Source organism: Enoplosus armatus, chromosome 15, assembly GCF_043641665.1.
Source record: "Enoplosus armatus isolate fEnoArm2 chromosome 15, fEnoArm2.hap1, whole genome shotgun sequence".
In the NCBI taxonomy this organism is placed as follows: Eukaryota; Metazoa; Chordata; class Actinopteri; order Centrarchiformes; family Enoplosidae; genus Enoplosus; species Enoplosus armatus.
Window position 1 is genome coordinate 10910162 of NC_092194.1, and position 12689 is coordinate 10922850.

The window sequence follows — 12689 nt, forward strand, 5'->3', positions numbered from 1 at the left end:
AGGTGAGTGATTTCAACATCATGATGTTTATATTAGGATTCTTACGAAATATATAATTTAATATCAAGATTAAAGTATTTGACCCCCCCCCCCCTTTTTAGCAGCAACAGGAAACATGTGAAGAGTGGGGGCTGACAGGTTACAAAAGTCTCTGGCTCATATCAGGACATCACTGGTATTTGGTCTGCTCTTTCTCTCCCACCAGAGACTCTGTGGCTGCAACAAGTCCTAACTTTACAAATCCTTCAGCCTGCCACCCTGCAGTCCTGCCCTTATCTCAACCTCACCCGGTTCCTCCTGGCAGGCACAGATGGCAAGCCCATTCGTGTGCAAACTGCAGATTGAGATCCGATTGTCCTGATGACTGCCTTTGTCTTACAGTAATGCCCCCTCTCTCACCATGAGAAAGGGCCGGTAAGTAAGCTAATTTACATGTATTAATTAAGGCTCATAATGAGCCCAGCATGACGGGGCATTTGAATGCATTCCTCTGGTATTGTGCAAACTCTGCGGAGCTCCGTAGGTTTGCAGTCTCACCCATTCAGATGGGCTACAGGTTGTAGATGTGGGGGCACGAGCAGATAAAGGATTTAAAACACACACAAAACCAGGTCAGTATACACATGCAAGTTTCACTTCCCCCACTGACACACACACACACACACGAAGGTGCTAATGAGAAATAAACAGGCTGTTAGTTTTAGTCAGACTTAATTCAATAAAAACATGCAAATGATCACAACAGCAAACTGTAGAAACAATGCATTTATATAATTACAAAATTGTAAAACTGTACAATTGCAATAAGTGAAGTAAAAAAACCACTGAAGTGAATCATTTTTCATTGAAAATAAAAGTTTCACCCACAAGGTGCACGTAAGCTATAATGCACAATCATGTAAGAACAATTACATTTCATTCGATCATATAAATATTTACGAACTAAGCACTATAAACTAAGTTTACAAAAGTATGTAAAAACAGACTGCTCTGGAATGGTTTTAATCATCTTTGCTCATTGTTGATGTGTAAATGCTTACATGGTCGTTGCCATCTCATACCACAGCGCAGCTAAGCCAGGGAACCATGAAAAAACAGCCGCAACCTCAGCGCATTAACATCAAAGTGTATTTGTATAAGAGCTTGTTTTCTTTACTCGTCCTCAGGCTTCAAATGCTGAGCTGCAACGGCTGTTCTTATTACCTCTTTGGCTTAAAAATCCTACTATGGGGACCCGGCCTCACAGCAAAAGCCAACACACATGGCAAATAAAGACTAGGTAGAAAAAAAACATGTCGAGGGCACACGGCTCCCCCCTCCTTAATTGTACCTGAAGGGAAATCCCTTTAAATAGTAGTTGGCAGAGGCAGTGAGCTGGCAGGCAGATCAAACAGTCACTGAGCAGAAGCCCTATAAATACATCACATTCACTTGCCTCACTTCAAACGCCTCCTCCTCAGCCCAGCCTCTACGCTCCCTCCTGCAAATCCACAGAGCCGAGCTGCGTTCAACATGTTTCACGAGCAGGACGCAGTTCTCATCTTAAGCACAACATTTTACTTTGCTTCCCGTCGCAGACTGCGCGTTATCCCTCATCCCGACAACGGATTGTTCTGTTCCCTGCGTCACACGGTGGAAGTTTCAGGAGCTTTGGTTTTCTTCACATACACCTCTGACGTCCCATCAGGCACCAGATGACTGAAGCTGCTCCTGAAAGAGGCCAGGAGGCGACCTGCAAAGCATAAAAAACAGATAGAAAAAAGAATTACAGCCCCGTGGTTGTATGCCTCCGCCAACCAGCCAAGTTGCAAGTTGCAGTTTACATCCATGTATGTCTTGGAAGGAATTGAATAAAAAGGTATAGTGTATTTTTTGGCTAAATGGAAGTCATCACTATATTGATACATATGTATAATTCCAGTGAATATACTTGACTGTGTAAAGATGGATTCTTATAGAGTAAAGCTATACAAAATGTGGGTGAAAACTAACTCACACAATACGTTGTTTGCAGTCACGTGATTTTGATGACGCTCGAAATTCAGAATGAGGCAGGAAGTGAAAGGCAGAATGGACGAGATGGAGGAAAGCCCGTACTGTGCTAGTTATTGTTTACTCATTGCGTCATCCCAGTCAACATGTGTGGGAAATCTGGAATTGCCCAAATCATTCTTAAATTATGGCTAAAAACCTAGTTCACGGTGAAGTTGACCTTTGACCTTTTGGGTATAAAATGTCATCACTTCATCATTGTATCCAATTAAACGTCTGTGTGAAATTTTTTTATGTAATTACTGCATCTATTCTTGAGTTATGGCCAAAAATTTGTTTTGCAACGTCACAGTGACCTTTGACCTTTGACAACCAAATTCTAATCCTCGAGTCCGAGTGGACGTTTGTGCCAAATATGAAGAAATTTGCTCAAGGTGTTCCTGAGATATCGCGAAAATGGGACAGACGGACGGAGAGCCATCTTAAACACATCAGTAACATCAATCAAGTAACATGTTTTGACTCGATATCCTTAATAACTGCATACATGTCAACATTCAAAAGCTTCATGAAAAGATTAAAGGCTGCAGTATGTTTACTTAGCAGTCTCAGTCATGGGACAGACATGATGTACTGGGTAATTATAGATGCTTATTATAGAGATATTTTCAGTAATTGTGCATAAGGCGGATTTAATTTATGTAATGAGTTTGCAGACTTAAGTGAGCTGGAAAAACATATATAAAGAACAGCAATGTGATAAAAAAAAAACATTTTAACACACTTCCAGACAGAGGAAAAGAAAGGAGGAGTGTCTTTACTAACCCGTCCACGTCTTCTGTCCGGTCAAAGTGAAGCTGCTGCACTGAGAATGAGAGTTACAGATGAACGCTGCCTCTCTGGCGCTGTGGACCGACAGCACGCAGCCCTGCTGGCTGTAGGAGGGCCAGCAGCGGTACTCCACGTTCCCGGAGGTCCCCATGCCTCGCATCACGGTGTAATCTAACCACAGAAGAAGAGATGCCACTTCAGTACATGAGGCTACTGAAAGATTTTGAAGCGCTCTCTGAGGGTTGGATGAAAGTTTAACAATCCCTGCGGGGAAACTGATACTATGCAGCATCGAATAAAGAGAACAGATAAGAACATGAAGAGGAGCGACAAAGAACAAACAGGTTGAAGGTGAAGATACAGCGTCTTCATGCATCTACAGAGCTCTTACTGACTCAATTCCTGATCTGGTTATGATTGACAGGTTTAAAAAGTAAAGCATTTGCTGGGCAGTAGTAGCAACACAAGGATCCAGTTGGTGTGAACATGTGAAAGGTGATCAATGATAAAGTAGTAATTTACATACTTGTGAGTCCAGTGAGAATGTATAGTAAGTATGTAAGTATATATAATAAAATATGCCCTGAAATGTACCTAACATTTTTCTATATCTGATGCATGTACATGTTCACAAGATAAACTTTAAAAAGATAAACACTTTACAAGAACCTTTAGATTTATCTTTTAAGTTTTGCTGCCAGTTTCTTTTTGCGACTAACAATTATTTCATCTATTAATCTGCCAATTATTTTCTTCATCGTTTGTGTTACTAACAGTCCAAAACCAAAAGATATTTAATTTTACTTTCACAAGCGCACAAGAAAAGCAGAAAACTGGAAAAACAAACAAAACGTTTTTGTAATTTTTCAAGCAAAAGTGACTTAAACATTTAATAGATTATCAAAGGAGTTGATTATTTTTCCGGTGCTCTACTAATCAATGAATCGGCACACACACACTTTTTTTTTCTTTGTTAAACATGTTAATGCCAACTCAGAACCTTCTACGTCCATTACGTTCTTTGTAAAAAAGAAAATAATCTCCATTTTGACAAACTGCTGCTCCGCACTGAAAAATCACTTCACTTCAGCGCCTTCCTGCCCAACATTTGCGTTACATTCATCATTATAACTCTTTCAGTCAGACGTCTTGTGGGTCTGGCCTTAAATCATCTGCTACACATTAGCAGGAGCCATGAGAAAGAAGCATGCACACATATGCCTGCACACACACACACACACACACACCAGAACAGGACAAAAGCCTCGTCTGTGAGTCCGTACAGAGGAGGCACACTGTTACAAATTGTTAACCTTCCTAAATGGCAGAAGCCGGTGTGTGTGTGGGGGTATTGTTAAGAGGAAAAAGACACGAGGATCTGCCTTCTGGCCCTGAGAAAAGGGAACAAGGAGAAGGAGTGTTTCGAGGATCCTTCTCAGGGGAGAGAAAAAATGAGGCCTGTTGGGGAGCTAAAGCCTCAGCTGTTGAGGAGACAGAGACATATGAATATAGGCTCTTTGTCTTTAACATGAAGGACGGGAAATCAGTCTTCCTTTCATATCATACAAGGAATATCAGACATATTTATGACAGCACTCACGATCTAAATGAATTCACTCTTTGCCTTTTAACACGCAACTAAATTCATATGTGCAGAAACAGCCGTTTTGAGTAACTTCGTCTTTCCATATTCTGGCCTCCTCCATCAAATCACAGATGATCTCAGCTGTGGAAAAGTTACATCCACATTACCAATGAATCTCCATCTGTCAGCAATTTCAAATTAAGACTCGGGACCTGATGATGTCTTTCTCACACACACACACACACACTCAGGTTATTACACTGTGTTTGTCTTTGAGCCATTTGGCTTCAAGCTTAATTGTGTCTTTGGCTGCAATTCTCTTTTTTTCTCTTTTGAGAGGAGGCATATTAATGAGTCCATGTGTTTTTTAAAACACAATTGCACAAGCTTTGATTTTTTGTTTATCCATTACTGGTTGTTAAATCATTTAAAGCAACAGTTTGACACTTTGGGAAATGTGCTTATTTGCTTTCTTGGTGAAAGTTAGATGAGAAGATCGATACCACCTCATTATATTAATATGATGCTAACGCTAGCAGCTGGTTAGCTTAGCTTCACACAAAGACTGGAAACAGGTAGCCTGGCTCTGTCTAACAGTTAAAAAGTCCACCCGTACACCTCTAAAGCTCTCCGATAAACACATTAAATTTTGTTTGTTTAATCTGTTCAAAATGTGAAGTGTAAAAACGTCACTTTGCAGTTTTACAGGGGGTTATATGCTGCATTATATCGTGGCTAGTAGCATAACTTCCTAAAGACTTGTTGTCAACCAGCAGATACTTCATTAGTTCGTTTAAATATATAAGGTGATAATTATGTCTTTAGAGGTGCTGGCAGGCAGATTTTTTAACCTTTGGACAGCACCAAGCTAGCTGTTCCCCCCTGTTTCCGTCTGTATGATAAAATTAAGCTAACCAGCTGCTAGCTGTAGCTGCACGTAACGGACAGACCGTGTTAATGTGTGAGTGGTAATCTTCTCATCTGACTCTCCGCAAGAACGTGAATGCATGAACATATTTCCCAATATGTCAAACCATAAGCTAAGCCAAACCAAGTCAAACTAAACTAAAAATGTTGCCAGGTTTGTCTTCTACCTAAAAATGGCGCCTACAATATGGCGAAAAAATATACACACATTTTCGGCCTTATCACACACACTTAGCAGCAACAGCAGGCTTGACTCATGGCACCTCCTTGTTAAGCTAAAACATTCCCCCCTGGTGTCAGCCTCAGCGCCCAGGCCTCCTCACCCTGAATCTGTGATTAAATTCACAAAGCGCTGCTATATAAACAGTCCAGCATCTGGGGGGACGGAAAATCTCACCACAGGAACGCAGCCAGTCATTCTGTTATTAATATTTCATAGAGCTGAGAGGAGCGGCGGGAAGGGTGGGGGGCAGCAGTGGAGGGAGCGAGGGCGAGTTGAAGAGAAGAAAAGTGAAGGACTTTCAGTGCTTATACTGAAAGAATACAAAAGTGGGGTGAAACGTTTGCATAAAAACCTCTATATGACTATTCTGAAATGGAAAAGCATGTAAGGTAGCGTTTTTTTAATATAAAGAATTCAAAAGTTAGAAAACAAGCTTGCAAGAAAATCCCTACATGACTCCCCTGAAAGACAAAAGAGCTAAACAGAAAATTTCTTATGTAAAGAATAACTCAGTAATCCCAGCACTGTTTTTTTAAATGAACGCTGCTGTGCTTTCTGAGCCAGAGACATGCAGGATTAATCCCACTTTGTTGGTCTTGTCCTCTCATTCCAGCTGCCTAATAAACCTGTCAAAACAGCCTGAATGGGAGAAACACCCCCCTCCTCCCCTCAACACACACACACACACACACACACACATTTTTTTAAAGATACAAAATGAAAACAGAAGTGTAGACTCTCTGGAGTTTTCTCTAAAAGGGGGATCAAAAAAGCCAGGCATTCTCTCCGAGTAAAAAGGGTCTACAAGAGGGCCCACTGTACTGCACACTGCACGAGCTCTTACCTCTGATTATTGATGGAGGCAGGTTGTCCAGGTGCAGGCCAGACTTATAGAGGAGGAGGATGTGTTCAAAGGCCTCCAGCGTTTGATTGATGTCAGCCTTCAGCTCCCCTGGACACACACACACACACACACACACACACACACACACACACACACACACACACACACACACACACACACACACACACACACACACACACACACACACACACACACACACACACACACACACACACAAGGCATTAAATCTGGTAAAAGATCTAACTGACTACAGGCATAAAGTCACACTCATCCAATATGGATGCTTTGCTTTTTCCTCACTGTGCTCTCCTGTCTAATCCCAGTCGTGTGATCTCAACAGATAACAAATTGTTTTCATTACCATGTTACATGTCATGAAGCATCTTGTCAAGCTCATTAAAAGAAGCACTTAGACCGAGGCATGTCATCACACGACTGCAGTGATGGAGCGATTTGCTTTTTCATCTTCAATAGTTAACGTCGTGTCATGTCAAGACGTCTCTCGTCCTCACCTGTGGAGTTCATGATGTGGTCTACCAGGTGTGTGAGGCCGGGCGGGGCCTGGTGAGGCAGCAGGTAGGTGAAAAAATACCTGGGGCCGGGCAGAGACAACTCATTCAGACAGACAGAAAGACAGACAAGCCCCGTCACATAGTTCCCACAGAACATGACTTGTCTCACAGTGGTGTTAAAACAAACACAGTCCATAAAGCTGTCAGAAATCTGAAGGCAGAAACAGAAAAGACTTTTTTTTCCACTGAAACTACCAATTTATTCATCACACCTCCTCCATCAAACCGCAGATTTCCAGCTGTATTTCTTTACCATCAACAACATTTTAGGTGTCAGCCGAGTCTATATTTAAGCAATCATCCATGTAGCTGCCGCTCCATCCATCCATCACACATCTATCACGCAATAAAACTGTCGCTTTTCTTACCTATAGGCGTTATAGATGTTCCTCTTCTCGCTCAGGCCCTCACACACTCCCCGGGCCGAGCACGACAGACTGAAGTTTCTGTGTGGAAACTGGAGGGTGCAGTCTGCGTCTGTCTGGCAGGCGGTCTCGTCTGCGCTGGCGTCATCCAGGTCTGTGAGCTTCAGCTTGCCGGACACGGTGACGAACTGCCGGGGCTGGAAGTCCAGCAGAGCCACGGAGCCCAGAGGAGACTGGGAGAGGAAGTGGAGGAGCCGGACCAGGTCCAGGCACACCTGGGAGGAGATCAGACATGCCAAAACCAGATTAGCTGGATTAATGACAATTTGTTTAAGTGCACAGAAATGCAGTCAAAGAGTAACATGATGTCCTTGTAATCAACAACAATTCTGATTATTGATTTATTTGATTTACAAAGTATGCCAAATATTCACTGCTTCCAGCTCTCCAGTGAGAGGATTTGCACATTTTTTGCTGTTTTATATGATTTCAAACTTAACATTTTGAGTTTTGTAATGTTGGTTAAAGATGTCATCTTGGGATCCGGAAGCTTCCAATTGGACATTTCAATCAGGGCTGCAACCAACGATCATTTAATCTGACGACTATTTTCATAGTCACAATTTCCTAAAGCACAAGTTGACATATTCAGACAGCCTGTTTTGTCCGAGTACTGTCATAGAAGACAAACCAAACTAGCAAAACTTTTAATTGGAAAACCTGGAATCAGTGATGTTTTTTCTGCATTTTTGCTTAAAAAATTACATAAATGATTAAATGATCATCAAAATTGGCGCTGATTTTCTGTTGACTGAACAACTGATTAATCGATGAATCATTTCAGCTCAAGATTAAATGACTGATTATATAATAATAATAATTGATTTATGCAAAAAAAGAAAAAGTCAGATTAGTCAATAATGAAAATAGTCGTTAGTTGCAGCCCTACTTGTAGCTACAAAGTTGGGTTTAGTTTTTGTGTTTTAACAGAAGTCAAATTAAAATTTGCTCCTTCCAACATCTGCCACTTCTCGACAAATAGAAATCTTATAAAAAATGTTGGAATAACCCAAAAAATTCTTGGTGGTCAAAGTAAGAAGTGACTGAAAAGGTGACACGCTGGACGATGTAATTAAGTTTCATTATATAGCTAAAAATGGTCAAATATAAAAACCTGCAGTCTCGCAAAAACAGTGTTATTTGCTTTTTAAGACGCTTTCACCAACCACATTTGCAAGCCATTTCCTGAGACTGTTTTTATAGTACTCTTTAAATCCTACAATAAAACACAAAGAAGAAAATAAGTAGGCTACTAACGGCAAAATAAAGGCATTAGCCACGCACTGACAGAGCATGAAATGATCCTGTCACACTACAAACATAGCTGCAGTGTTAGGTAATGCTCCGAGTCTCCTGGACGTCACTTGGTGGGATCGAAGCACTGTAATAACAGGGCTGGGTGAAACCGAACACCCCCTGGATTACTGTAGCCTGCGCAGATGCAACGTAGCTGAAAGGGGCTCGAGCAGCTCGAGGGGGGTATTATGAACGGCTATTTGGGTGATGCAGTGAAATGAGGCCCCACAGTTGAGATGATACTCGCAGGCTGTCATGTTACTTTTGCTAATCCAAAAAACAAAGCATGCATGCTCTGACTTTTTTTCTCTCCTGCTCTTCCACTCATTCTTTCTTTCTCTTTCAAACACATCCATGCGTGAAGACACACACACACACACACACACACACACACATACTTGGATCCCTGGAGTGTAAATTCAGCCTCTGTTGACTCCCACTGTGAGCATACCTGTGATGGGGGTTGACCAAAGCTCTGTGTGTGTGTGTGTGTGTGTGTGTGTGTGTGTGCGTGTGTGTGTGTGTGTGTGTGAGGGATGAGATGACATTCCTAGCCTGCAGTGGATTAACTCCAGGACCCATCTCCATTCCTACCACGGCCTGATCAAATACACTAAGGGACAGATGTCAGACCTCCAGGAGTTTCAAATGTCCGCCTCCCTCATCTTTCACCCTTCATCCCTCGATGTGTGTGTGCGAGAGACTTCCAGCCTCATAGTGTGTGGCGTAGTATAAGGAATAAATGATAGCGTGCTTACCCTGAATCTGTCCTCCCAGGGACTCTGGAGCAGTTGGATCATCTGGAGAGGATTCCCCTGCTCCAGAATGACTGTGACTCTTCCCCCCTCTCCTCCTCTTCCTCCTGCACAGTGACCTTTGAGCTGTAGAGTGGAGAACACACAAATAAATAAATCATGCTACGGTTTGTTTTTGCATTTCTGAGAGAAACCAACAGTGTCTAAACGTGGTACATTGAGAGGACATGATGTTCTGGCGGCCTCGCTCTCTGCAGCTTGTGACAGTAAGATCACATTAACCTCCAGGGGAACGTTGCTCTGTACGCTCTCTGACAAATTAACTGATTGAGCTGCTGGACACACCGCTGTCACACGCCTGCTATATGTGAGAGACAAACCCATCCGCTTAGTTCAAACTAGTTCTAAATTGGGCTGTAATGGTTTGAGTGAATAACCCCAGTGGAGGGGTCGGATGCAACCAGGGATAGTGGAGAGGACAGAGGCACATTGTCTGCTCTTGCAAAACTGGACTGAAAGGTCAGAAGAGGGTCAGTGAATTTAATTTAATTACATGGGAAGGTCCTGCAGAGCCAAGGAGGCCTTTCATCCAGCTCACTGTGAGCAAGACAAAGGAAAATGTGAGCAGTGGTACATGGATTATGGAAAATCTTAATATTCCAGCAGGGTTTGAGCAGTAGCTTCTAATGCCCTACTTTCCAACAACTTTGCAATAAATATATTGCATTTGGACATTTTTTAGTGTAACCTATAAAAAGTTTTAAGAGTCTTTAAATGCTTGACACAAGGCAAGACAGAGGCAGCACTTTACCTTTATGACGTTTGGATGCTGCAGCCTCTGCAACAGGACTATTTCTTTCTTCAGTTTATAAGAAACGAGCTCACGGCAGCCTTGAGGGTCTTTGAAGTCCTCCACGCACTTCCCCATGTCTATTCCCTGCTCATTGACGAGTTTTAACGCCACGGGCTGACCTCCGGCTAGATTCACTTTGACAACCAGTTTGGTGTATCCAGACCCGAGGATCTCCACCGCCTGCATGTCCACCAGAGAATCGCAATCCATTTCATCCATGTGCGCTTTCCTGGAGCCCTGTGAGATCTCATTCCACAGGGTGTAATCCAAAATCGAGTCTAACTCTTGATGCGGTTGGAAAGACTGTCGACTCTCCCCGGATAGTCCGTTTTCATCATCATCATCATCATCATCATCAGGTAAAAGCAGCGGAATAATTTCTTTGCGCCTCTCGTTCAGTTGGTAGATCAACGCCCCGCGGAGCGACGCAAACTCCCCCTCATCACCACCAACAGTTGCGTTGGAAAAGTGAGATATTCTGGCTCCAAACTGCTGCACGCTGCTAATCAAGAGTGACACCAGAATAGAGAGAACCACGAAAGCCAGGAGGGCAGCCGCGCGTAAAGAGTTGCCCATCCCGGGCATTTTCCTCTCGTGGCACGGCTCCTGCTGCTGGAAAGACGCACGGCCGCAGGCTCGGACGACCGCTCGCTCCAAGTGAAAGGAGCTCCTCGCTTCTGGCTTTTTTTTCCTGCAGGAGAAGTGATCAGCTCCTTGTTTCCAACCTCCCCGGGAACTCCCTCTAGAGGTGTGTCCTGTCCGCTCGTAACTTTACACCCGCCGAACAACTTCGCAGGAGAGCTCGACCTCATGTTGTCACTCAGTCCGCATGTCAAAGCGCGTCCCGCAGCTGATTTTGCAGCAGCAATCAGAGGCTGCGCCTGAAGTATATGAAGAAATGCAGCCGCCGGTTAATAAACTGCACGTTTTATTTCACACAGACACGCAAAAACGGAAAAAAACTAAAAGTGTTACAATTTTAACTTAAATTTTGATTTTTCATCCAAAATATAAACTAATGATTGTGTTATAATGTAAAAAACACAACACACAAGCTGTGTGTTCATATGTTTTCTACATTAATACAGAGGGAGGTATAGGACTGCTGTCACCTTCACAATCTGTCCAACAGGTGGCAGCAAAACACCTCTTTGTCTTCGTTCATAAACAATCACTTATAGAATTTGGTTTATTGCTGTTCAGGAACATTATAGTAAAATATCAGAGAGACACACGAGTCTGCTCTTTGTTTCTTTTCTGGTGTATTCCCTGTTGTGTCTTTATGCATCCAACTGTTTTTGTTTCACAGCTCTCGAGGCAGCACTGAAGCTGTAATGAAGTGTTTCCCTTCGCATCGCCACTCACTACGCAGAGATCTGCCACAGGAAATTACCATGGCTGTCACCTCCTGCACCAGCCAGAAGCCAAACCCCCCTCTCTCCTCAGCCTCTCATTATGTGTGTGTCTGGTATCCAGTACGTGCTTTGGATACGTGTGTGTTTTTCTTCTACTGTGTGTGTGTGTGTGTGTGTGTGTGTGTGTGTGTGTGGCAGGTTGAGCAACTAACACAGTGTAAGTTAATCAGTGTCTGAAGTCAACATGGCATTAACCATGTCAGCTGCAACACAGGCTGTTCAGAGAACTCCATGCCAGCCACCAACACAGCAGGCCTTTGTTCCATCTGAGGACAATACTGCACAAACACACTCCCAACTTGAGCGTCGTTAAGCTAAGCTCAAAGGTACACTTACTAGCTTTTGGAGCTTTCACCCGCATTCTTTGAACATAGAGGATAAAACACTGAAATCCCTCTCCAACACAGACTGACTGTGAGTCTGTCTGTCAGGGGAGACACTTAACCAGCTGAAGCACTAATAGATATAAATTAAGCTACATTACTGAGATGAAATAATCTTCCTCCTCATTTAAAGCCACGAAATAGGACTTTGATCTCTCCTACAAAACTTTCTCACACCCTCCTTTTGCTGATCTTCACCTTTCTTCTAATAAATCATTTCCTTTCCTTTTCTTTTTACCCCATGGTGGCCCCTCAGACACAAGGGCCCAGCACCGTGATTCATATTTATAACCAGAGCCAGACCAGCGGCCGCCTCATTAGCAGCGAGTCACACAGGTCTGCTGTGTCACAGTTTCTTCTTTCTCTTGAGCCGCTCGGCTTTGGCTGGCTCTCACTTCTCTTAATAAGTAGCACAAAGTCATGTTCTGTTTTCTTTTCTTCCTTTCATCTTCTCTTCTCTCCCCCTCTTTTCTCTTCATTATATAAAAGCTAGATCAATTTTATAAAGACACCAAAACTTAATTTACCCCAGTTTTTTCTTGGGAAACAGTGACCACTACAAATCAG

At 42.9% G+C, this 12689-nt stretch overlaps 1 protein-coding gene across 1 annotated transcript; it reads right to left on the minus strand.

The window, feature by feature from the left end:
• Positions 1-764: 764 nt before the first annotated feature.
• Positions 765-10966, minus strand: pkdccb (protein kinase domain containing, cytoplasmic b). The gene is made up of 7 exons (XM_070920451.1): positions 10283-10966; positions 9475-9597; positions 7364-7635; positions 6936-7015; positions 6403-6510; positions 2818-2994; positions 765-1732 (listed from the first exon to the last, which is right to left on the minus strand). The coding sequence occupies exons 1-7, from the start codon at positions 10907-10909 to the stop codon at positions 1626-1628; spliced, it is 1494 nt and encodes a 497-aa protein (XP_070776552.1). The 5' UTR covers positions 10910-10966; the 3' UTR covers positions 765-1625.
• Positions 10967-12689: the final 1723 nt, after the last annotated feature.